The sequence below is a fragment of the Chinchilla lanigera genome, unplaced genomic scaffold (assembly GCF_000276665.1).
Source record: "Chinchilla lanigera isolate Chin_1 unplaced genomic scaffold, ChiLan1.0 scaffold00012, whole genome shotgun sequence".
NCBI lineage: Eukaryota > Metazoa > Chordata > Mammalia > Rodentia > Chinchillidae > Chinchilla > Chinchilla lanigera.
In genome coordinates, this window is record NW_004955413.1 from 26,648,339 (window position 1) to 26,673,968 (window position 25,630).

A 25,630-nucleotide genomic window follows, 5' to 3' on the forward strand; every position below is an offset into this window, starting at 1 on the left:
CGCCGCCTCCTCTCCCCCTTTTCGCCCCCGCCTCCTTGTGGCGATGAGGAGGAGGAGGACAGCGCCGAGGAGGAAGAGGCTGATGGCGGCGGCGGAGCTCCGAGGGACCTCGGCTGGGCAGCGGCCGGCCGTGGCGGGCCGGGGACAGCGTCTCTAGAGCCGCGAGTCCTCGGGAATTGGCCGCGGCGGACGCGCTCGGCGGGTCGGTGTCGCTGCGTCCTCCTCCGGGCCTGGCTCGGCCCGGCCCCTCGCACTCGCCCCTACCTTTCCGATCGGGTCCGCATCCCTCTCCGGCCGCCGCGACCCGGCGAAGAGAAAAAGGAACTTCCCCACCCCCCTCGGGGTCGGCCGAGCCCCCCAGCCCACCCCGGGGAGCGGGGCGGGGACCCCGGGCCGAAGAGGAGATTTTCTGAGAATTTTCGCTTTCCTCGCCTGTATCTCCGAAAGAATTAAAAATGGCCGAGAATGTGGTGGAACCGGGGCCGCCTTCAGCCAAGCGGCCTAAACTCTCGTCTCCGGCCCTCTCGGCGTCGGCCAGCGACGGCACAGGTTAGTGTGGGAGCCCCGGCCATCCCCGCGCCCGGGAGCCTTTCTGCTCGTTGCACCTTTATTCTTGTGGGTTTTTTCCTCCCTTCTCTCTCTCCTCAGCTCCCAGCCCGGTAGTTAATTTCAAAGGTGTTTGAATGAGCTGGACGGAGCCGTCCAGTAGCCCAACCATTTTCTCTGCCCCGATACATTTGTTGCAACACTGTGTCATGTCGATGTGTGTTCTGGAATTAGAGCTCGGAAGTGGCTGTGGGATGGAAACGGCCTTTATTGTTGCTTCCGTGCAGTGTGATTTGAGAAATGCCAGTGCATCTGGAAGGGCTTCTATGCAATTTTAGTTGTAGGTTTTTTGGTCGTTGTTGGTTCATGAAGGATTTTGAATCCTTTCTCTCCTCCATTGCACTTACTCGGTTTCCTTTACTTTCCCACTTTTCCTTTTCGCGATTTTCGCTCCTTGGCAAAAGATTTCTGCTGAGGAATGTAGTGTAGAATTTTTTGATTCTTACTGATGCTCGTGAGAGCCAGGATTTCAGGTTTGATATGAAATTTGCAAAATTTATTTTATCCTACCTACAGCTTTTAGTTTTTCCCTCCCTTATTTGCTTTAAGAATCAATATGGAGCGCAGTTCATTTCTCATTTTCCAGTTATTTGGTGTGAGACCAAAATGTCTGAAAGTCTGGATTTTTAGTTGGGAGCAGGGGCATTTTCTGAGCAGTTTATTCATTTTTTTATTGGGGGGGGAAAGCCACTTTTTTTTTGAATTGTGTATCTGGAAATCAAGATTAGAAGTTGAGAGAAACGTGAAATGATCGTACAAAAGTTTAGAAAGTGTGTTAGATTTTGTGTTTCTGCCTTTTTTTGTCCCCTTAGTTTTCAGACGTATTTGGAGTTCAAGATTTCTGTTTCATAGCTCTCCGGATTCTTTTCTTCACTCAGTTGTGGACAGCCCCTTTGTTAGGAGAAATTCAGGGAGACCTCTTCCATCATCCCTCCATTCCCTTCTTTTACTGTTGGTTTAATGGTGGTGTCCTGAGGCCCGCCGGCATTCTCTTCGCTGTCGTAGTTTGAGATGCCAGGGTAATGAAGAGGAAGAATGGCTGGCCATCTGACAGTCCACACGATGTTCCTCCTTACTATGAGCATCTCTTTAACTCCCTGAGAACAGCCTCAACGTCATCCCTCCATCTGCCAGCAAGAGTGCATAATGGAGTTAAATGTACCCTTTAAGTTTGTAGAGAACTTCGAGAGCATGTTTCTAAGTGAACTTCATTTCAGAGGATGGAAATAGGAGGATAACACAAATGCTGTGAATCCTTTGCTTTTGTAAAGTAGATGTGTAGTGATTTAAGAGTTCTAGCTAACCTGCAAAATTTGAGGAGTATTGCAGTGCTCCTTTACCTGAGGACCTAACTACGTTGGCTGTGCATGAACTTTAATCCGTGTCTATGCTTTGAAGTTTCTGTAGGCTTCGGGAATGATTTGTAGTTTTTTTTTTCTTCTTAAAAATTCGTACACATTTTCCTGTATTCCTTTGCTCCTATTATAGTATAATTTAGCTTTTCGTCTTTAGGCACGCATTCGTTCCTCTGTAGATTTTTGTGATGTTTCTTGAGTTTTTGTCTAACATGATAAGTGGGTTTTTCATTTGCGTTAATAACTTCAAATATTATTAGGCAAACGTTAGATTCTTTATGTCGATGAGTCCTCTTTGAGCAGTGTAGTCTTCTGTTCAGGTGCACTGCTGCATTCTCCATCTGATCTGTGCTCTCAGCTGCGTTGTATAACTTCGGCTAACTCATTTTCGTAGTGTCTTCCCTGGTTAACCAAAACTTTTTGCTACATGAAATATCTTTGAATAATTATGAGCCATAAATGTAAAAAAAAAATACCTTCAACATTGGGATTAATTTATGATTAATACTGAATCTGTTTTAGTATTAGTTACTTTCTAAAGAATTTGTAGTGAGGATTAATTTTTTACCCCTCCTTTCATTGAGTTTCTACTCCAGGAATTCTTTTTTGTATAATTTTTAATTGTAGCTAGTCTGGGTGTGTATAAAGGTTCTTTTCCCCTATGAACTTCACATTGGGCACCATTACTGTTCGATGTTTTTGCATCCTGCGGTGTGTAATGTTAAGTTTGCAGGCAGCTTTTAATGGAGGCACTTCACCTTTAAAACTAAACTTAGAAGTCTATGTTTTGATTTTTTAAGAAAAATTTTTTTTGGGGGGGTGCTATGCGTTCAGGCTGGACTTGTAGTCCAGGCTGGTCTCGAACTTAAGGTGATCCTCTTGCCTCAGCCTCCAGAGTGCTGGGATTACAGGAGTGCGCCATATAGTTTGATTTTGGACTTGTCATTTGGATGTCTTACAAATGTAAAAGGAAGGTGTTCCTTGGTACTTGATTATGGTTTTTATCCAGAACTGGTTAAAATGAGCCCCAAATTCTAGACCCCAGAAACTTTTTATTTTGGAGACAAAGTTTCACTATGCATTTCAGGCTGGCTTTGAACTATTCTCCTGCCTCAGAAATGCTGGGATTAGCTGGGCATGGTAGCACATGTCTATAATCCTAGCACTCACCTGTAATCCAATCCCAGCACTCCAGGAGGCTGAGGCAGGAGGATCATTGCTAGTTTGAGACCAGCCTGGGCTACAAAGTGAGTTCAAGGCCAGCCTGAACTGCATAGTGAGACCCTGTTTGAAAAAGACCAAGAAAAAAAACAGAGTGTTGGGATTACAGGCAGGTGCCCAGTGACCTCAGAAACTTTATTTTTTTGGTACCAGGAATTGAACTCAGGACCTTGCGCTTGCCAGGCTGGCACTTGTGCCACAGAGCTATATCCCCTGCCCCAGAAACTTTTAAAAAGTGATTTAGGTGTATAAATTTCATAGTGTAAGGACATCTATCAAGAGTGTTTGAATGTGTTATCTTTATAGGAAAGAAAACTAGAATACAGTGCATAAAGAGATTCTAAAGTATTTCAAAAGAAGTTAGTATTTAAGTTGCAACTTTCAAATTGTTTTTTTTTTTTTTGAGATAGTCTCAGGATGTACTTCAGACTGGCCTTGAATTTGCTATGTAGCCCAGGCTGGCCTTGTAATCTTAGTGATCCTCCTGCTTCAGCCTCCGCAGTGCTGGGAATCCAGGCAAGTGCTGCCAAACCTGGCTGACTGAGATTTTTTAAGGTTGGGCACTGGTAGAGAATGAAAATGACTTATTTATTTAGGTTTTTTGAGACAGGGTCTCACTATGTAGTGAACTCACGGTACAGTCCAAGCTAGCCTTAAACTCAAGGTGATCTTCCTGCCTCAGATTCCTGAGTGCTGGGATTATAGGTGTGAGCTACCTTGTCTGGCTAACAATGGCTTTTTATTTATTTATTTTTGTTGTTGTTGTTGTTTTGGTACCGGGAATCGATCTCAGGACCTTGCGCTTGCCAGGCAAGCAGGCACTTGTGCTGCTGAGCTATATCCCCAGCCCCTGACTTTTTAAAAATTTTTTTTAGACAGTCTTTTTTTTTTTTTGACTCTTTTTTTTCGTTTTTTTTCTGGTACCGGGAATTGAACTCACGACCTTGTGTTTGCCAGGCAGGTGCTGTGCTGCTGAGCTAAATCCCCAGCCCCTAGACAGTCTTGCTTTGTAGTTTAGGCTGGCCTTACACTCAGTATATATATAGGCTGGTCTCACACTCCTGGGGAATCTCCTGCCTCAGCATCCTGAGTGTTGGGATTATAGTATAAGCCTGTGCCACCATGCCTGGCCATAAAACCTATTTGTAATTAAAAAAAAAATTGCCCAGGTAAGTCCTACAAATGTTTCTTAAACTTGTTTCCGATATGCATGATAGAAAGATGAGCATCTGTTGCCTTCATTGCTCAGGGAACATGTTCTGTCACTGCTTTGTAAAATTTAAGTTAAACTGAAGGTGGCGGCTCACACCTGTGATCTTAGCAGTCCAGCAGGCTTAGGCAGGAGCATCATAAGTTTATTTATTTATTTTTTTGGTACCGGGAGTCAAACTCAGGACCCTCATGCTTGCCAGGCAGGCACGATTCCACTGAGCTATATTCCCGGCCCCAAAATCTTAGTGTTTTTTTTTTTTTTTTTTTTTTATTTTAAGGATAAAAGGAGGGAAACATTAACAGACATACAACATTTTACACCACTGAGCTATATCTCTGGCCAGAACATCACAAATTTAAACTTGTGCAGTTTAGTGGAATTTTACATTCTTTATTAAATGCTCTGCGTTCAGGCCCCAGTACTACAGAGAAGATAAAAAATACTTCAGTGCTATGTACACTTAACAGAATCTGGAAACATTCTGTGCAGGGACAGTTTTAGGATCTGGCATAATCAAGTAGGTTAAAGATTTTTCTGTGGCCATACTGTATGTGTCAGGAGTGGCTTGTGTTTATGCCTGCTCCTCCTCTCCCGAATTTTAATGGCACAGGGCAGGTGGTATGTAAAATATATCTGCATCTTGACCACTAGGTTAATGCATACATTAGAGGAATTGGTAAGGATTTTGAAAATGCCAGTTTTATTTTCTCAAAATTATGTATCAGTGAGTTACCGTTCTAATCAGAATATTTTGATGAAGGCCATCTTGCTGTTTGGCTCTTCATATGCTTTAATTTTAATTTTAGGCGTGAATGTTTAGAGTTGTGCATCTGGAGTCTTCAAGATATGACCTCTTGGTCTAGTGAGGCATTCCTGACTTCAGTCAGTTTAGCAGAACATTATGCCAAGTGCCCCAGTTCCTCTGGCAAGTGCTTATTCTCAATGCTTCACACACCTATTGGTAGGACCAAAAGAAGGCTGTGAGGTTTCCCAAGGGTGTAAGTTTGGATGCCCCTTTCCAGCTGGAGCTCCGGAGCTCACTCCGCCTTTTGTGGCCAGGTAGGAAATGTGTTGATGTGTTGAATAGAATGGGGTGGGTGTCCCCTCCTTGGTTGCCTGGGAGCATTTTTTAGTTACTTTGGTTTTGTGTCTCTTCAAGTCTGCTCCATAAAAAGGAGAAACATTGAGACAGTTGAAAACTAATGCCTAGTGGTATCTCCAGAGACTTGAAGTGGTTAAATGGGAAGGAGGAAAGAGTAGGAAGAATGTTACAGATACAAGTGGGGGTGTAAAATCCTTCCTGGTGTATTTACCCAAACAGTTGGGGAGCTGTTGTGCCAATTCATACACCCAGCAATTAATGGAAAAGTAAGACAACTGTGTGTTTGTCTAGATTTTAGAATTTCTTTCTGAAGTTGAGTTTTTTAAGTGTGGCAAACATTAGCAAAATTAATGGGTGAGAGAACTAAATTGTACTATGTGTAAGTTTCTTAAGACATTGAATTTTGCGGTTAATTTTATCTTTCACGTGTTGGAAAATTTTACTGCTTGAATCTCAAAAATGAATAAATATTGAAGTATTAAGCTTCTTTCACCAATTAGGATATATTTGTCTTTAGATGTAGATTTATTTTTAAATAAATATCTAAAAGGGCAGTTAGGAGTTATGAGTAATTTTGTTGAGAAAGAAATGAAAAAAGTGAGTGGTTAAGAGAATGGATAGGCAGGCGTGGTGGTACACGCTAGTTCAGGCCAGCCTGGGCTACAAAGTGACTTCAAGACTAGCCTGAACTGCATAGTGAGACCCTGTCTCAAAAAAAAAAAAAAAATCAAATTAACCGATATCTGCGTTTGTTAACTGTGAACCTGGGGCCAATTAACCTGTGTCTCAACTTTCTCGCCTGTAATACTCACCTCATGGGTTATGGTGAGGAGTAAATGAGAATTCTCTTTATAAAATGCTTAGCACAAGGCCAGGAATGGTGGCTCAGGCCTGTAAGTGAGGCTGAGGCAAGAGGATTGCCATGAGTTTAAAGCCTGCCTGAACTACATGGGAGACTCTGTCTCAAAAACAAAAGAACTCAAATGCTAGTATAGTGCTTGCTGCTGCATAATATGCTCATTAAAAGTGTTAACCTTTTAACTTTACTGGAAATACACCACAAGGAAAGTAGTGGTAGGTTTGTTTTTAAAAACAGGTATATAGATACAACGGGTAAGGGTAAAGGCAAGTACACAAAAGTTGAGAGAGTAGTACAAGTCTGATAATACAGTTTTGCATTGTCTATCCAAAGAGTAAGTTTTTTAGTACGTATAAAAACATGGGCGTAAGCTGGGTGAGGTATGTACACCTGTGACCCCAGCTACTTGAGAGGCTGAAGCAGGATTGAAAGTTTGAGGCCAGCCTGAGTCTTTTGGTTTTTTTTGTGTGTGTGTGCCGACAAGGTCTTGCTGTGCAGTTCAGGCTGGCTCTAAAGTAACTACACTTGCAGTGACCCTCTTGCCTCAGCCTCCTGAGGGCTGGGATTACAGGCTGGTTTAGAAGAGTTGACAAGATGGCAGTTGTCCTGTGGGGAGCCCACAGTTTTGTGTGCCAGACGTCTGTCCTTTGCAGAGAGCACTGTGGCAGTCTGTAATTGTTTCTTTCCTTGCTGGGGTTTATTATACAGAACGGGAGAAGTCTGGCATCGAGCAGGTCCTGTGCCGAGTGGGGGTCGGGGATCGCTTGGGTGGAGATGGAGTAAGAGTGAGCTGGTTGGGGCAGGAAGAGGACGTATGGAGCCCGAGAGTATCACCTTTTCAGGGAGCCTGTGAGCTGCACTCAACTGGAATGGTAGAGATGGGACTGCAGAGCAGAGGGCTGATTGTGCAGGGGCAGCAGTGCTGGTAAGATCATACACTGTCCGTTTCAGCCTCTTCGTCACTGGAGCAGAATTATATGTTAGGTGATTAAACTACGGAGTGCTTTGGGAAAGAGCAGGAAAAATAGGCAGGGAGGGAAGTGAGATGGTTAAAGATTCTGGGGGTGCTTACCACAGAAATGGGAAGAGGCAAAAGGTGGGAGGGACGGTGGGTTGTGGAAGCTGGTGATTGATGTCAGCAGCCAGATAGATTGAGGATGATACCCAAGTTCCAAGTTTGAGCAGCTGCATAGAGGGTGATTTACTAAGTTAGAGAATATTGGAAAAGAAGTATTGGGGTGTGTAGCCAGGGGGGTAGATGGATACAGCCAGTGGAGTGGTGACGCGTTAAATATTGGTCATCCTGAAGTTGTGTGGTTCTTCTGAATTGAGTACTCACTCTTTGCATTGGTATGCTCCTATCTCCTTTCAGCCACCAGGCATTGATATTTTGGGGGGGGGGGGCTTGGTTTTTTTTTTTTTTTTCTGGTACCGGGAATCGAACTCACGACCTTGCGCTTGCCAGGCAGGTGCTGTGCTGCTGAGCTAAATCCCCAGCCCTGCCACCAGGCATTGAATACACTGCAGCGGTAGGCATTTGGGATGTGCAGACAAGCTCAGGGTGTTGTTTTTTTTTTCCTTTTTGAAACAGGGCCATCTTACATATTTTATGCGGGTCTGGAACTCACATGCTCCTTCCTCATCCTCTCTCGTGCTGGGTTTACAGGTGTTACCTCACCTGGCAGGTTAAATTGGTTTCTGCTCTCAAAGTCTTTACAGCGAGTTGGTATGCAGGTACACCGTTTTCCTCAAGTTATATTCTCATAAAGACAGGATAGGGATCATTTCTGACAGGGTAGGTTTTGAGGGTCATGGAGAAACCTTCATAGAGAAAAATACGTCTTTGAACAGGATTGCTGGATCTGAAAGTATCTTTTTTTTTTTTTCTTGGAAGTAGGAGAAGTTGGAAGACTGTTTCAAGGGGAGAACATACAAATGGTTCTGATGTGGGTGGCACTGTCATGGTTAGGGTGTGCTCATGGGTGGAAGATTGAAGAGAGTGTTGTGGTCTATTATGGAAAGGCAGAAATAATGCTGAGGAGTTGGCCATTTATTGTGCCATTGGGGTAAAAATTTTAGGGGCAGGAGAGTGAGTTGTTCAAAAAGTACTCGTTGAACAGACCTGCTCATTGAACAATGTGTGTGCTTTCTAAAAAGTAACTGGAATAGTTACTTGTAATGGTGTGGAATTAGATTTGAGCCAAAATTATTTTAAGTTAGTTTGTATCCTAGTTTAAAAAGTGTGAAAAAGTGGTTTTTTTCTAATTTATGTTCGTGAAAGACTAACCTTGATGACACTGCAGAACCAGCAAGAAGAGAATCTAATAGCAGGAGGGGAGAGTCTTCATTTCTTTTGCAATGAGCTTATCATTTCGGGGAAATTTGTGGTAAATTGTAGTTGCCAAAGTCAACTCCCCCCCCCCCACACCCCATGTCAGCTTTTTAAGGTCCACATTTTGTTTACTAGTTATAAATGCAGAAAATATAGTAGACACCAACTCAGAAGCCATTCACTCTCCCCTTTATTCCTTGCAAATACGTAATTTTTAGGAGCTTTCTTTTTAAGAGATAGTATAGTAAACGTCTCTGTTTAGCCCCAAGGTTTACTCAGTCAAAAAATGTTCAGTGATACTTAAATTAGCACAGTTTAGATTTAATGAACACATCATTGAGTTGATTTTTAAGATGGAATGAAAGTATTTCGTTACTTTTTCTCTCTCTTTTTTTTAAGGCAGACTCTCACTATGTAGTTCAGGCAGGCCTTGAACTTACAGTAGCCATCCGAGTGCTTGAATTACAGTCATGTGCTGCTGTGCTGGCCTTGTTATTTTCACAGGTCAGCAAATTAGAAAAGAGCGAGTCATATTCAATGTAAAGCTTTTGAAATGGACCCTGGATCACATTCTTGATCAGATGTAGAATCCCATCTTTGTTTGAATTTTGAAACTTAAATACATAAGAATAAATCTCAGTTTACTCTTACAAAGTATATCTTCTGATGTCATTGTTCTAGGACATTGGGCACAAATTTTGAACAGGCCTTGGGGACACACTACTTGTAATCCCAGCTATTTGGGAGGCTGAGGAGGAAAGGATCAACTGAGCACAGACAGAACCAACCAAGCAACCTTCTCCCTTCATGCCTTCCTTCGTTTTTGGAAGCAGGATTTCACTGTGTAGTACAGGCTGGCATTGAATTCAATATGTAGCCCAAACTGGCCTTGAACTTGGAGCATCCTCCTGCCTCAGTCTAAGAGTGCTGGGATCACAGGTCTGCACCACTATTCCTGGCCCTGAGCTCAGAAGTTTGAGGCGAACCTTAGCAATGTTGTGAGACTCCTGTCGTCACCCCCTCCAGCATATTTTGAAATTTGCTTACACTTTTGCCTGTGTTTTTTTTTTTCTTGAGACAGGGTCTCACTATGCAGTTCAGGCTGGCCTTGAGCTCACTTTGTAGCCCAGGCTGGCCTTGAACTCACAACAATCCTCCTGCCTCAGTCTCCTCAGTGCTGATATTACAGGCGCGCGCCACCATGCCTGGCATTTTTGCCTCTTTTAAATCTAGTAGTTTTTAAATCGAGCAGTTGGCAGCATGAGGAGCTATGGGATACTGAATAGTCAACTGATTATCATCTTCACTCAAATTTAGATACTAAGACTCAGGTCTTTCCAATTGCTTTAGAAGTCTTACCTTATCTTTTCTTTTCTTTTTTTTTTTTTTACCTTATCTTTTCAAACTGGGTATTTTGCTTTAATTTTCTTAATGTTCCTTCACATTACGTAGTTTGAAGTGTTTACCTTTTTTTTCTTGATGGTCAGGTTTTATATGTTTTGTTGAGAAAGGGTCTTACTATGTAGCCCAGGCTGGCCTCATACTCTCAACAGTCCTGCCTCAGCCTCCTGAGTGCTGCGATTATAGGTGTGTGGCACCACGCCTAGCTGATGAGCAGGTTTTAAAATTTGTATTCTGGTTCATCTAATAGAAGAAAATTAAAATACTATTTTAACAGTTAAATTTTGAGTGGAGGTTAGGAAAGTTTTAACATTATACACTCAAGAAGGTTTGCAGAATTGCCTCATTTTAAGGTATACACTTGTGGGACAGCGGCAGTATCTATAATCTCAGCTACTTGGGAGGCCGAGGCAGGAAGATGAGGAACTTGAGCCTGGGCAACATTGTAAGACCCTGTCTCAAAAAAGAAAAAGCTGTAGTGTTTTGGAATTTTCATGCCTTTTGAAGTATCTGATGTAGGAGTGCCCCCAAGCCAATAAGAAGAAGGGATCTTTGTGAGATTGATAGTTTCAGTGTTCGCCAAACCATTACCAGAATTATTGATTTTATATGGGTTTGACTTTTGACTCTGTTCTTGTTTTTATAAATCCCTAAGCCCTCCCGTGGACTAGAGACTACTCTCCCTGGGCTCTGTCCTATCTCTGTCCACCTTGGTGCTCACTAGTGCTTCTGGGTCTTCTCATTTCACCCGCCACACTCCTTTAGGGAGTTCTCTTGCCCCCTTCATCTTTAGCTCCCCTTCATCCTCTGACCTCACTATCAGGTTAGATCGGTGAAATGAAGGTTTTGAGATGTAAGGTTCATTCTTTTTAAAAGCATTTTAACACACAAGAGAGGAGGAGAAGCAGTGGGTGGATTCTGTCCTCTGAAGTGGATACTTGAGTGTTGACTAGTTTTAGGATAATTAATATGAGATTTTACTTAATGAACACAGTTTACGAATAAGACTGAGTTGATTTGACTTGGCGTTTACCAAAAGTAGAAAAATAAACCTACTCATTGAACAATGTGTGCGCTTTCTAAAAAGAAACTGGAATAGTTACTAGTAATGGTGTGGAATTGGATTTGAGCCAAAATTATTTTAAGTTACTTTGCATCCTAGTTAAGTGTAAAAAAGTGTTTGGTTTTTTTTTTCTGATTTATGTTCACAAAACAGTGTAGTGTTGTGGGATTTTGTTGGTAATGGCTCTGATTTTAAAGGTTATGCTTTTGTATATTTCATGGTGGGTAATATTTATCCAGATTCTCTTCTGCTGTGGAATTGTCTTGATTTTTTTAAAAACTTGGAAAGGCTAAGTGCAGCAGATCTTAGAAGGGTTATATGGTTAAATCTGCTTTGAGAACCACAAGCAGTGTAGAGGACACCAAGAATGATGTGCAGAATCAGTATGTAATAATGAAAGGATATTTTGGCTCAACACTTGATTTCCCATATGTCTAACCTAAACTCATTTTTGTTTAAATTGTTTAATTTCTTAATACATGGTCCATTGGGTAAACCATTCTTATGCTAAACTTTTACAGTCTGCCTTTCAGTCATGTTTCACCTTTCTAGTGGACTGAACGTACGTGTTCATAGGGAAAAGCATTTTACTCAGTCTTTTTGTATTTGAGCATCGTTAAAGGTTTAAGGAACCTTGTCAGTAAACTAACTGGTAAAAGTTGCCTGATGCTGATGTTGATTGGTTGAAGCTTCTGTAAGCAAGAAAGGTCTTACTGTAGGTAGTGTGAATCCACTCATTACAGTAATCATTTTTGGTGCTGTTTTGTAATATTTGCTATAGGTCAGCTGATGGAAGAAATTTCAGTTTTTATGAATTTGTAATAAGATAGGAAAAGGGCTAAAGAAAACAAGTCAACAAGTCACCGTAGAAGTACTAGGAAAAGTACTTTAACCTGCTTCTCAGTCTGTAACAATCTGTGCTCTCCCCTTCCTGCCCACCTTCCAAGTCTGTCTGTCTTGAGACAGTTTTGCTAAATCACCCAGGGAGGCCTCAAACTTGGTGATCCTTCTGCCTCAGCCTCCTGAGATAATAAGCATGGGCCATCACGTCCAGTTTATGGTCTGGGTTTTGCTTTAGTACGCCGCTGAAACTGCTCTTACCTAGACTATCATCTCCCATGATTTACATTTAGTGGATTCTCTTGGGAGCCTGGGACACCACTACAACTTTGCTTTTGGAGCCTAGTATTCCTGGTAGAATAGGCTGGGGAATGTGTTTGATTTTAGCATCCTTTATTAACATTACCCCTTTTGGGTCTGACAGACTTCTGGGTGAACCTTTTCTATTAGGTGCCTGTTGGCAGCTTTACATAAGTTTACAAACAGTGGCATAAGCTCTGCATTTCTCCCTCACATCACAAGGTTTTGATTTGTTGGTTTTTGCGGTGCTGGGGATCCAGTCCAAGGCCTTGTGCACGTTCAACCAGTGCTGTACCCCATTATACTTTGATCCCCAGCCCACACAGGGCCTCATTGTGTTGCCTAGCCTGACCTCAGGTTCCTGAGCTAAGTGATCTTCCTGTCTCAGCGCCTAGTAGCTGGGACTACAGATGCATGTTGCCAGGCCTGTGTTGTTTCTTACATGTTGAACCTCTTGTTTTATTCAGCTAATCTGAGCTATTCCCCAGTGCAGTGCGTGTTTAGATATGGGCCCAGTCTGATGGTTTGAGCCAGTGTTTTGTAATACTTGAAGTAGAGGCTGGTTAGTACTAAACCCCAATGTCTAGGGTCAAATCCAAAACCCCAGGATTTGATTAAGTTGCCCCTGTCCCCATAAACCTACACTGCTTTTAGCTTTGGATTTGCTGTGTTGATAGTTTTAATCTACTGTGTTATTTGGTATTTATGACAAACTTTGGCTAAGACAAATCTCATATTTGTGTTCTTTTTACACTGTATTACTCAGTTTACTGCCCATGAGTTTGCTACCAGCTTTTAGGCTGGGAAGCCCCTGAAGAAATAGGAAAGATTTGAAATTTGTAGCAAATGTAAAATCCCAAAATAAATAAAACCCATTTATTTAACGACTGGGTAGTTTTTCTTATAAAATGCCACTTAAATTTTGTGAAATTGTTTTCTTAATTTATAAATATTCACAAAAGTTGTAGATTCTCAAAATTTTCAATGATCTAAAACAACTGCTAAAAGTGAAGTCTTTTTGTAATGGAACAGGGATCACGTGCAGAGATTGAATAGGTTTTATATTGAGTAACAATAGTAGTAGGAGCCAGAATTAGCTTGAGTTACTGTATCCATAAAGGAGGGAAACACTAATTTTCAAACTTCATTGCTTTCTGGGAGGGTGGAGTTGTGGAAGACCTGAAGAAAATGTATGGGTCCTCACTGCCCCATTTTCCCTTCAGCCAGCATTGGTATGCTTTTAAGGTAAACATGCAAACAAAGTGTAGTAAATGATTTTTTAAGAATCCTTTGCTCTGCCTCATATAGTTTGTAACCTTAAAAAGGTTAAAAATTCACAGAGCTTGGTTGGGCATGCCTGTAATCCCAGCACTCAGGAGGCTGAGGCAGGAGGATCACTGCAAGTTCCAGACCAGGCCGAGCTACGAGGTGAGTTCTCTACCAGTGTGAACTACAAAGTGAGACTCGATAGCAGCAACAAAAATAGCCAGATTCAGTGTCATATCCCACTTGTTTTAGCGCTTAGGAGGTTGAGGCAAGAGGATTGCTTGAGCTCTGGTTTGAGGCCAGCAAGGACAATGGAGAGAGGAAGAAGGGAGGGGAGTGAAAATAATTGTACTGCATTTGTGTAGTGCTTTAGAGTATTGCGTTTTATTTGGCAGTACTGGGGATTGAACTCCAGGGCTTTCACTCTGAGTTACACTCCATCTTCCGTCCTTCTTCTCTTTTTCTTTTTTCTTTCCTTTTCTTTTTTCTCTCCCCTCCCCCCCCGTCCTCCCCTCCTCTTCTCTCTCTTCCCCTCCCCTCCTCTCCCTTTTCTTCCTCTCCCCTCTCTTCCCTCCCCTCACCCCCTCCTCTCCTTTCCTTTACCCCCCTCTCCTCCCCTCTCTCTTTTCTCTCTTCTCTTCTTTCTTAGTGTCTTGCTAAATTGTCTGGACTATACTCAAAACTTCCGATCCTCTTGCCTTCGCCTCCCACACAGCTGCAATTACAGCCGTCTGAGCCTGACTAGTGCTTTAGAATCTTTAAGAACCATCTCCCTGATCTTTAAAACAACTCAGAGAAAGTAGAGTAAATTTTAGTACCTTTGATAGAAGAGGCAGCTGAAGTTGACAGTTGGAGAGTGTCATTTACCGGGAGGTCTGATAGCCACGTCACATTTGATTTAATTCAGGTGTTTTCGATTGCATAAGCCCAGATGGCTGGTGGTAGTTGGGAACCCTAAATGTCCAGAACTTTTGAGGCACAATCAGTTGTTGCGTAGCATGCCCAGTGTCATGGGATCAGTCCCTAGCACCCCCTGAAAACTGGTTTAGGAGTTGTGAAAAGAAGAACCCTAACCCGACAAGCATTGATACTAGGTAAAAGAGGTGTTTGTTTGATTGGGCCAAAGTATGTATTACTTTTTCATACAGCCTTCCACGTTGATGTGCTTGAAAAAGAAAAAAGATTTTTAAGTAAGACAGCTTGTATCATACTAAATGCCCCGCCACAGATACAGTACACAGAGGAAGAGCTCCTGCAAACTTTAAGCTGTTACATTACCGGCTGTGCTGGGGGAAATGTAGTGAAACCATTATTCTTTTAATTTGTAAGGTGCATACAAATAATTTAACAAAAGATAGAATAGAAGACAGTGTGTGCTTAAGACTGTAATGAAAATGAACCATTTTGGAAAACAAGAGTAGTGGGATCCATAGTGGTTACTTTAGTTAGATCTGTGGAAATAAGTTCAGGATTGAACCTATTGGTGCAGGATTGCCATGAAAAAGATGAACCCTGTAATTTTTATTTTCAAGGTCCACAACTGTAAGCCCTGTCTCTTTCATAGGTGAGCCTAAGGCAGTGTTAAATATTTGCATAAACATAAGACAGCAAGCAAATACAGTAAATTTGATAGAAGTTCAAATCCTCCCTCTGAGGCCTAGACTAGGGTTTTGTTTTTTGATGAACTCTGTCCATAAGGCTACTCTCTACTTCAGAGATTTTTGAAAAGGTGAGAATAATATATGAAGTGCCAAAAACATTTCTTGACATACTGAAAGTGCTTGATAAATGTTTGCTCTCCGTATTATAAGCCAGCCTGACTCCTAATAAGAGTAATAAATTCATTGACCAATAGCAAGTTACTTGCTTGTGGAATTTAATGTGCCCCGCAGTGTTCTGAACTGTGTGGGTGTGGGTGTATGTACTGGGCATTGAACCCAGGGCCATTTCACTGAGCTACATCTTCAACCCTTTTCACTTTTATATTTTTTTGTAGAGAAAGGGTCTCATTCGTCACTAGCTTGGCCTCGTGAATTGCTGTGATTACAGGTGTGCATCACCGAACCTGGCTCTCTAGGATCTTTTTTCCCCCTTTTTCTGTTTTTTTGAGACAGGGTCTTAACTGCAATTCAAGCTGGCCTTGAACTCATTATGTAGCCCAGGCTGGCCTCAATCTTCTGGCAGTCCTCCTGCCTCAGCCTTCCAAGTACTGGGATTAGAGGCATGGGCCACCATACCCAGCTCTAGGTTCTTTTAGTTGACAAATAATTGTATTTATGTAGACCAGTGCAATATTTTGATATGTTTGCTTTGAATTTCATACATGACATTGACAGATAAGGTTTGTTTCTCTAGTTCTTTTCTTTTTTAAAAAAATATTTTTCTGGTTTTATTGCTGTAGCTTGGGTACTGTAGTGTACAGCATTGAGTAGAAATGGCTGTGATATGAAAGAGACTAAAAATGCTGGTCCATGGTATGTGCTTGATGTCAGCTTTTAGGTTTTGGAAAAAAGCTGTCAATATAAATTCTCTTCAGTTTCTGAATTGCCAGTGTTATTTAGTGTTATTATTGGGTAGTGGATTTTATCAGTTGCTTTTCTTGCAGTCATTGAGGTGACTCATTTCCTTAATCTTATGTTAGGGTGAATGACAGCTATACTGTTTTAATGTGTCCTGGATTCCTGGGATTATCCCAGTTTGATTACAATATTACATTTTTAAGACACCCATTGATTTTGTTTGCCCTTTTAAGAATTCTTGCTTCCATGTTCATGAGGAAGATTGGCCTGTAATTTTCTTTTATTGTAGTGGTCATGTGTAGACTTTAGACTACTCTTTGCTTTATACTTCAGAGTATTTGTATGTAAGACAATTACCTTTCTTCAAAGTTTAACGTAGGACATACCTGTAAAACAATTTATATATGATGTTTTCTTTGTGGAAAGGAGTAGCCAAGGATTACTTTTCTCTAATAGCAGTAGGAGTGCTTAGGTTTCCCTTCTCTCTCTTTCTCTTTTTCAAGAGACAGGGTCTTGCTTTTAGCCCAGGCTGACCTCAGAGTCACTGTGTTCTGCTGCCTCAGCTTCCCAAGTGCTGGGATTTCAGGTGTGCACCACCACACTCAGCTATCCTTATCACTTTCTTTTATACTTTTTTTGGTTTTTTGAGGCAGAGTCTCATCTGAGTTTAGGCTAGTCTTGACTCATGATGTAGCACTGCAGGCTAAGCCTGAAACTCATGGGGATCCTCCTGCCTCAGCCTCCCAAGTGCTGGGGTTATAGGCCTGTGCCATCACTTCTGACACTTTTGCACTTTTATAAATCAGAAGCCTCAGTAAAAAGAACTCCTAAATGCCTTTATTGAGCTTTAAATTACTATACTAGTATTTTCACACCTTTTTCCTTTTTACTAGAGTACCTTAAGACTTTTTTTTTTTTTTTTTGAGATGGAGGAATTTGTTTTACCCAGGCTGGCCTTGAAATTTGGAGTCCTTTTGCCTCAACCTCTACTGGAATATTTTAAGGCAAATTCTAGCCACATTATTTCACTAGAAATTTGTCAGTGTATCTCAGTAAAGAGTTCGTTTTAAAAGTGATATTGATACCATTATCATTCTATAATATTACTGTTGTCATTATTATTACATTACTACTACTACTACTATTACTTGTTTTTTTTTTTTTGAGAAAACATGTTGGTATGTAGCCCAGGCTGGTCTCAAACTTGAGGCAGTCCTCCTGCCTCAGCCTCCCCAAAATAATACCATGTGAGTCTTCAAGTCCTAATTAAAAGTTACCTGACCCTGCATTAAAGTGTGTCTATGAGGTAGGTAGTCTACAATAAATCAAAATGTTTTTCAATATTTTTTGTGAACGGTGTTACTGATTGGCTGGAGTGCTGGGATTACAGGCATGTACCACCATACACAGTTGTTTTTTTTAACCTGTGCATAGTATATCTTTATTCATGTTTCCCCCATCCTCTTCCCTCTCTTCAATCCTTCTTCCCCTCCCTGCTTACCAAAGTTTTGTTTCCATTTTTTCTTTCTGTAATATTATTTCTTTTTTGGTTTTTCTCCGGTGCCAGGAACCGAACTCACGACCTTGCGCATGCCAGGCAGGCGCTTTTGCCGCTGAGCTAAATCCCCAGCCCCTGTAATATTATTTCTTAATATCACTGACTATATTTATAGTCTCCTGAGTGTCATTTCAAAGTGTGTTTTTATACTTGATTCATTTAAATTAGGGTCCTACGTAGAACAAAGAACTAGCCAGCCCAAAATGCTAATAATTAGTGCCAGTGTTGTAGGGCCCAGGATCAAATTCACGCACCTCTTCTTGACTGGTAGAGGTGGTTTGTGTGTTGAGGAGCCAGAATATCCTGTTAGAGCTGGATTTTGGTTGAAGAAAACTCCTCTTGGGCTGAGTCTGGTAGAAACGAACTCCCTCAGCCAGGCATGGTGGTGCGTGCCTGTAATCCCAGCACTAGGGAGGCTGAGGCAGGAGGATTGTTGCGAGTGCAAGACTAGCCTGGGCTACAAAGTGAGCTCAAGGCCAGCCTAAACTGCATAGCAAGACCCTGTCTCAAATAAAAAAAGCCCAAAAAACAAAAGAAACGAACTACCTCACTAGTTGAGGCATTGCTTTGAAGAATGCTCTGTGTAAGAGGTGGTAAAGAATAGCATTCCTTGCTTTTCTGGAGCTCATGCTGAATTTGTGGGTTTCATTTTACAAATGGCTGGTCTGCAATACAAATAAATAATACTTCATTGAGGTTTGGAAATAATATTTCATGGGTACCAAGAACCAAAAATATAGACCAGTTTTTTTACCTTGGTTGTATCAAGTTTTAACCTTTATTTTCCTGTTTGTTTTTAGATTTTGGCTCTTTATTTGACCTGGAGCATGACTTACCAGATGAATTAATCAACTCTACAGAATTGGGACTAACCAACGGGGGTGATATTAGTCAGCTTCAGACAAATCTTGGCATGGCACAAGATGCAGCCTCTAAACATAAACAGCTATCAGAATTGCTACGGTCTGGGAGTTCCCCTAACCTCAATATGGGGGTTGGTGGCCCAGGCCAAGTCATGGCCAGCCAGGCTCAACAGAACAGTCCTGGATTAGGTTTGATAAACAGTATGGTCAAAAGCCCAATGGCACAGGCAGGTTTGACTTCTCCCAACATGGGGATGGGCACTAGTGGACCAAATCAGGGTCCCACACAGTCCACAGCAGGTATGATGAACAGCCCAGTAAATCAGCCTGCCATGGGAATGAGCACAGGGATGAATGCTGGCATGAACCCTGGAATGTTGGCTGCAGGCAATGGACAGGGGCTAATGCCAGGCCAAGTCATGAACGGTTCGATTGGAGCAGGCCGAGGACGACCCAACATGCAGTACTCAAACCCAGGCATGGGAAATACTGGCAACTTGTTGACAGAGTCACTGCAGCAGGGCTCACCTCAGATGGGAGGACAGACAGGATTGAGAGGCCCTCAGCCTCTAAAGGTAAGTGCCCTTTTAGTTTGTACCTGTTGAGTGTTTGATAGGGGGAGGGCTGGAGGTCAGTGATTCATTTGTACTGTTCATGTTCAATTTTACAATGTGTAGCATTTCCTATGTATTATATGCTAAGGATTTACTTTGTTGTCACAAATTTTAAGAAATTCCTAAATTTAGGCAAAAGATTTGTAACTGGTATTCTGTAACTTCACACTTCAAAAAAATTTGGAAGTGTAATTTCTATTTTCTGTGGCCTGTTGTGATACTTTTTATTTCTAAATCCAGATTATAAACCTCCTTCCAAGAATATAGTTACTCTTTTTCCTTCCAGTCCCGAGAATTGAACTCACGACCTTGCGCTTGCTGGGAAGGCGGTGCGCCGCTGAGCTAAATCCCCAGCCCCCCAAGAATATAATTTAAAGGCAGTTGACATTACATTGTCTCTAGATAGTGATTTCATTTGTTCCCGCTGCTTAGAATGTATGTCTTTGCTTCTGCGAATTACACTCTTAAGAAATATTTAAAGTTTTTTTTGTTTTTTGAGATGTGAATCTTGCTATGTAGTTCAAGCTGGCCTTGAACTCAGTATGTATCCTAGGCTGGTCACGATCTCATGATGATCTCCTACCTCAGCCTCCCATGTGCTGAAATTATAGACATGTGCCAGTATGCCTGGCCATTATTTTTATTAGTTGATGAAAATGAAAGTGTATTTTTTCGCTATAAAACCTCAGCTAACATTCTAAGTATTTGAATTAACCAGATTTTGAACACCATTTGCAAGGCTTTTGTTAAGAATCCACTTTGTTAGAAGTGTAGAATATTAAGTACAGTTTTTAAAGCGTTTAATCTTTTAAATGTACAATCTGTATACATAGTTAAGACATAAACACACCATTCCTCATTCATTGATTCATTGAATCATCCATTCAATCATTGTGGTACTAGAGATTCAACTCAGGGCCTCACACATGCTAGCCAAGTGCTCTACCATTGCGTTACATCCTCAGCCACTACCCCCTTTTATTTTTTATTTTTATTTATTTATTTATTTTTTGCCCTTTTTTTGAGATGGTTTCGCTATGCAGTTCAGGCTGGCCTTGAGTGCACTTTGTAGCCCAGGCTGGTGTCGAACTCGCAATGATCCTCCTGCCTCAGCCTCCCAAGTGCTGAGATTACAGGTGTGCACCACCACACCGGGCTACCCCCTTTTAAAAGTATTTTTATTTGAAGACAGGGGGTTTCAAGAAGTTGTCCAGGCTGGCCTCAGAGTAACCCTTCCAGTAAGGGATTACAAGTGTGTGCCACTGTGCCCAACTTAATTTTTTCTTTGTGGTGGGAAGAAAAGTCTGTCCTATAAATGTTCCTGTTGAAGACTTAAACAAATTCGAGTCAGAGTATTCTAACTTTATTGGTCCCGAAATTATGTTGCTCAGGATATGGGGATGCGGCTTGTAAAAATACTTACGTTGCGTTAATATAATACTGTATATATTCAGTGGAAGGGTTTACCTGTTTTGGAATGAAAGACTTTATTCAAGAAGCATTTGTTAATAATTCTGCATACTTTTAAACAGTTTTTTAAATATCTTTTTAAAAGAAACGAATAAAATGCAGTCAGTGAGAGAACTTATGATTAGGGACACAAGGTTAGAACATGTTATTATATAATGTCAGACAATATAATTGTATCAAAATTACTGGTAGGGGCTAACTGCTAAGAAGCACGTGGATATTAGTAGGTGGTTTTTTTTTTGTACCGGGAATCAAACTCAGGACCTTGCGCTTGCCAGGCAGGCACTATGCCACTGAGCTATATTCCCCTCCTATTATTATGTATTTAGTATGTCATTGACCATAACAGGAAATATAAGTAGCTAATTGTATTCCCATTATATAGATGAAGAACCAAATAGTCACAGTATATTATTACGAGTTAAAAGCTCACATTGCAATTACTGTAGTTAAATATTCTAATGTTTTTATTGCTAAATTATTCTAAAAGACTCTGCAGCTAAAAACACAACATAGAATCCGAGTGTGGTCATACTTGTAATCCTAGCACTTGGGCTGCTGAGGCAGGAGGATGCCTAGAAATTTAGGTCAGCCTGAGCTACAAAGTGAGTTCAAGTTCAGCCTGAACTACATAGTGAGACCCTGTCTCAAACAGACAAATCCTAAGAACCCAACATGGTAGTAGTTGCAGCAGGATTTGCTTCCTGACTCCCTTGTAACCTTCTATATAAGTGGTCATTGCTAGAGCAACACTAAAAGTTAGAGCAGTGATTATCTTCTGTTACCCTTTCTGTAGTCCTGCTCTATGTGATGCCCTGGCTCCTTTATAAACACAGCCCTAGAACATCTTTATGATTTTTCAGTTAAGTCTGGGGAAAAAGAAAGCCTGACCTAGCTTTCCTATATGTCTGGCTTCACCCATGCTTGGGTTACTTGGATCCGGATTGGTTTGTGTCCAAATTTTTTATACCTGTTGCAATTGGTATTTGAATCTTGACTGGGGGTGAAGCTCAGTTGTGTGTGTGCCTTAGTGTGTGTAAGGTCCTAGCGTCAGTACCCATCACATACACATTAAAAACCAATAAGCCCCAAATGTGACTTGGTTTTGGAGTACACAACTCCCACCGAGATGGAAGTCTTAGTGTTTGTCAGATTGAGGGTTCTCTTTAAGTAACATCAGTTTGTGATGACATTTGCTGTGTGATGTTGAAGAGACTGCAACCTTGAATGTGTTGATTCTCTTTTAAAAGTAGAGTGGCCTTGCCGAAGGCAAGGAGTCTGGCAGATAGGAAAGTCTGTTGGGTATAGGGCGGGGAAGAAGAATCTATATGGAGAGACTGAGAGTGCGGAGGATTTGGTGTGAGTTTGGGGGATCCGGGTCTTCCTTGTTTCCATCAGTTCCCCGTGGTGTAACGCAGTGCCTGCCATGTGGTGTGCACCTGAACACAGCACGAACATTTACAGCTCCCAGCAGTAGTGGGGGATATCTGTAGGTTGTTTGATTCTTCTTTTTTTTCCGTCCCCCTACAGTCTTGGTGCCACACGTTCGGTATTGACTTGCTGTTTGTGGTGACTGCGAGTCTCACCTAGTGAGACCTGCAGGGATTTTTGTCCCTGTGTTTAATGTTCCTAAACTGTTAACATTCTTTGGGCGCTGCTTTTTACTTCTTTCCTGCTTGTGTTTGTCTCTGTCATGTGGTGTTACTGTGTTTCCCACCTCTCTGCCTTTCATGTGTTGGAAACTAAACTTAAAGCAGCCTGTGAAGTTAGATTTTATTTTTTATTTTCATTTCTTTAGAAAATAAAGTAAGCAGTCTGCACGCATCCTCTTTTCTTTTAGCTGTCTAGAAGTGTTGTAGCCTCCTGGCCCTGTCTTTTCAGTGTAGGTGGATATCTGTATGGTGGTGGGTTATTGGACATCTGGAGAAAGAGAGATCCAATAACTAAAGTGTAGCAGAAATTAAAGTATATTTTCTGTTATGGAGGAATAGTAGGAAGAGGTTTAGGAGACAAGGAAACATGAAGGATAGTGATAGGGAGGTTGCTTTTATCTTCTAACTCTGGCAGCGGAATCTTAGGAGGCACAACCCGGAGAATCTTAGTTAGTTAGAGTGACCAGAAATATCAGGAATGGAGTACTGCCAGGTGTGGTGGTGCACGCCTGTAATCCCAGCACTCGGGAGGCAGAGGCAGTGGTAGGGGTCCCCGTGAGTTTGAAGGCAGCCTGCTAGGCTGCATAGTGAAGTCAAGGCCAGTCTAAACTATATAGTAAGACCTTGTCTCAAAAAACCAAAAATAAACAGAAACAAAAAAAATGAATAACGAAAACAATAAATTACTGCCATCTGACCAGCAACCAGTGCATTCTGTGCGTTTGATTGTGTTTTTGTTCTGTTTTGTTTTTGGTGGTAGTTATCAAACTCAGGACCTTGCTCTTGCCGGGCAGGCACTTGTGCCACTGGGCTATCTCCCCGGCCATCCTCTGCATTTGAGACCCTGGTTTGCTGTCAGTGAGCTTGGAGTTTCTAGGTGGTGCATCAAGTTGAGGGAACGAGCATGTCAGGAAGTGTCTGAAGTCATAAAGTACCAGATTATATCGGGATCCATCTGAATGAAGACATTATACTTACTAATAGACACCATGGTAGCTTACAAATTCCAGCAATTTTATTTACTCAGTCAGGATACTTGCAAGCATAATTTATTATCACCTTGGTCTTTTATTGTCTGTTATGCTAGGCTTTCTTTTTTGTTTTTCTTCTGGTACTGGGAATTGAACTCCCAACCTTGCCCTTGCCAGGCAAGGGCTATACCACTGAGCTAAATCCCCAGCCCCTATGCTAGGCTTTCATGCTAGGTCTCTAATGACCTTCTGTGCTAATTAAGAAATCAAGTGAAATATAACTCCCCCAAGTGTAAGCATGTATGTATTATTGGGGTTATATTAGTATAAATATGAGTAGTTTAAAAACATGCATATCAGCAACACTTTCAGCTGCATTTGAAGCTACCAAAAATAGCCTGAACTCTTATTTCTGTGTTAAATCATCCTTCCAGTGTGTGTGTGTGTGTGTGTGTTTTGCTGAGGAACAAACCAAGAGCCTGATCAATACTAGCTGGGCCAGTGTGCTACTGTTGAGACATATCCCCAGCTTGTTCCTAAGATCTTACTGTCCAGATTTACTTAGGAAATTTCACTTATTGGAGAGGATACTGAAGCAGTAAGTTGGTTACTAGGAATGCTTCTCTGTCAGGCCTCCTCGTTCTTCACACTTTCACCCAAAGTCAGCCACTTCCTCTGTTCTCATGTTCCCTTCATCCATAACGTATGAGGCAGGTTACCTCTTAGTGTGAAAATGTAAATGTTTGATTTTTCTGCCTTTCCATTACATGCAAATCATGGTTATGCTTATATGAATTTTTAGAGTACAGATACTGCTTATGTTTTAAAGAACTGAATTTTATTTATAGAGGTTTGTATAATCTATTTTGTGCCTTTATACTGTTTTCCTGAGTAAGGTATTAGGTTGGTGCTTTTAGGGTGTCCAGATGATAGGGCTAGAAAGGTAAGTGAACTGAAGTTCTTCCCCTTTTGTGCATAGTCTGCCTATAGAAGAGCCATACAGGTTTTTTTTGTTTGTATGTACGTATGTATGTACGTATGTATGTATTTTGAGACAAAGTCTCACAATGTAGTGCAGGCTGGCCTTGAACTTACTATGTAGCCCACACTGGCCTCGAACTCATAGTGATTCTCCTGCCTCAGCCTTCAGAGTGCTGGATTACAGGCATGTGCCACCAGGTCCAGCTGGAAGAGCCATATGTTTTAACAAATTAATTTTTTACATTTACTTTAAAAAATTTTTAGTACATGTTTGTGGTACATAATAATTACATTCATCATGGGGAGCTGTGCGTATAGTTCTCCCTGTAACAAGTCATTTTGTCATGTAGGTTGTGTTATGAATACAGGCGTGAATACTTTTGGCAGGGTAAAAAAGGAGCTGCCAAAAAAAAAAAAAAAGTGGCCAGGTGTGGTGGCTCACGCCTGTAATCCCAGCACTTGGGAGGCTGAGGCAGGAGGGTCTTCGTGAGTTCGAGACCAGCCTGGGATACAAAGTGAGCTCAAGGCCAGTCTGAACTGCATAGTGAGACCCTGTCTTAAAAAAGACAAAAAAAAAAAAAAAAGCTGCATAACTTTCTAGACAAATGCACAGATGCTTCAAAAGATAGTAACAATTGAAATGAAAAGAAGAATAGCATCTTCAGGTAGTACATCATGATTGAATCTTAGTTATGATGGTACCACCTAAGTAAGCAAAAGAAAAGGAAAATAAATTGCATGTCCAGGGGATTAGTATTCTTTCCCTTATACGTTAGCATCCAGAGTCAAATGGGAAAGAAAGTGTGCGTTGTAGGAAAACAAATGCTAGAGACTCCAGAAACATGATGATTTCAGATTTGCAAACAGTGCATACAGGAAGTAATAAAACACCAAACGTGGCTGGGTGTCGGGGCATAAGCCTGTACTCCAAGTACCCAGGAGTCTGAGGCTAGAGGATTCCCACCAGTTGGAGGCTGGCCTGGGCTACATAGTGAGTTCAAGGCCAGCCTGGAACGCATAGGGAGACTCTGTCTCAAAAAGACAAACAAAAACCAAAAAGTGTATAATCCCCCAGCCCACCTTCTTAATAGGGATAGGTGATGAAGGAGACTGGATTAAGACAGTGACAAGGGGCAGGTTTACACAAAATATTTGTATGCAGAGGTAGAATTGAAGGATTCGGGTAGGATGGAATCTGGCAGAGATGGATAGAAATCTGATATGGCTCCTTTCTAGTTGGGCAGTAACTGTAGTATTCTGAGTGCTTGTTCTGTGCAGGAGTTGATTGACTTACAGTTGGTACCCTACATTACATGGAAAGGAGAGGGCTGACACCAACTTAATTACTTAAACTAGTTTTTATTTTGTTTGTTTAGTTTTGATTGTTTGAAACAAGACCTCATAATGTAGTTCAGGCTGGTCTTGCACTCACTATTTTGCCCAG

At 41.5% G+C, this 25,630-nt stretch overlaps 1 protein-coding gene across 1 annotated transcript in view; it reads left to right on the top strand.

Annotated features, from left to right (window-relative positions):
* The window catches only part of Ep300 (E1A binding protein p300), a gene marked incomplete in the record, with an annotated part of 80,323 nt that overhangs the window by 786 nt on the left and 53,907 nt on the right, over positions 1–25,630 (top strand). Inside the window, 2 exon segments of the mRNA XM_005379339.2 lie at positions 1–549; positions 18,436–19,073. Coding sequence (XP_005379396.1) covers positions 456–549; positions 18,436–19,073 — 732 coding nt within the window.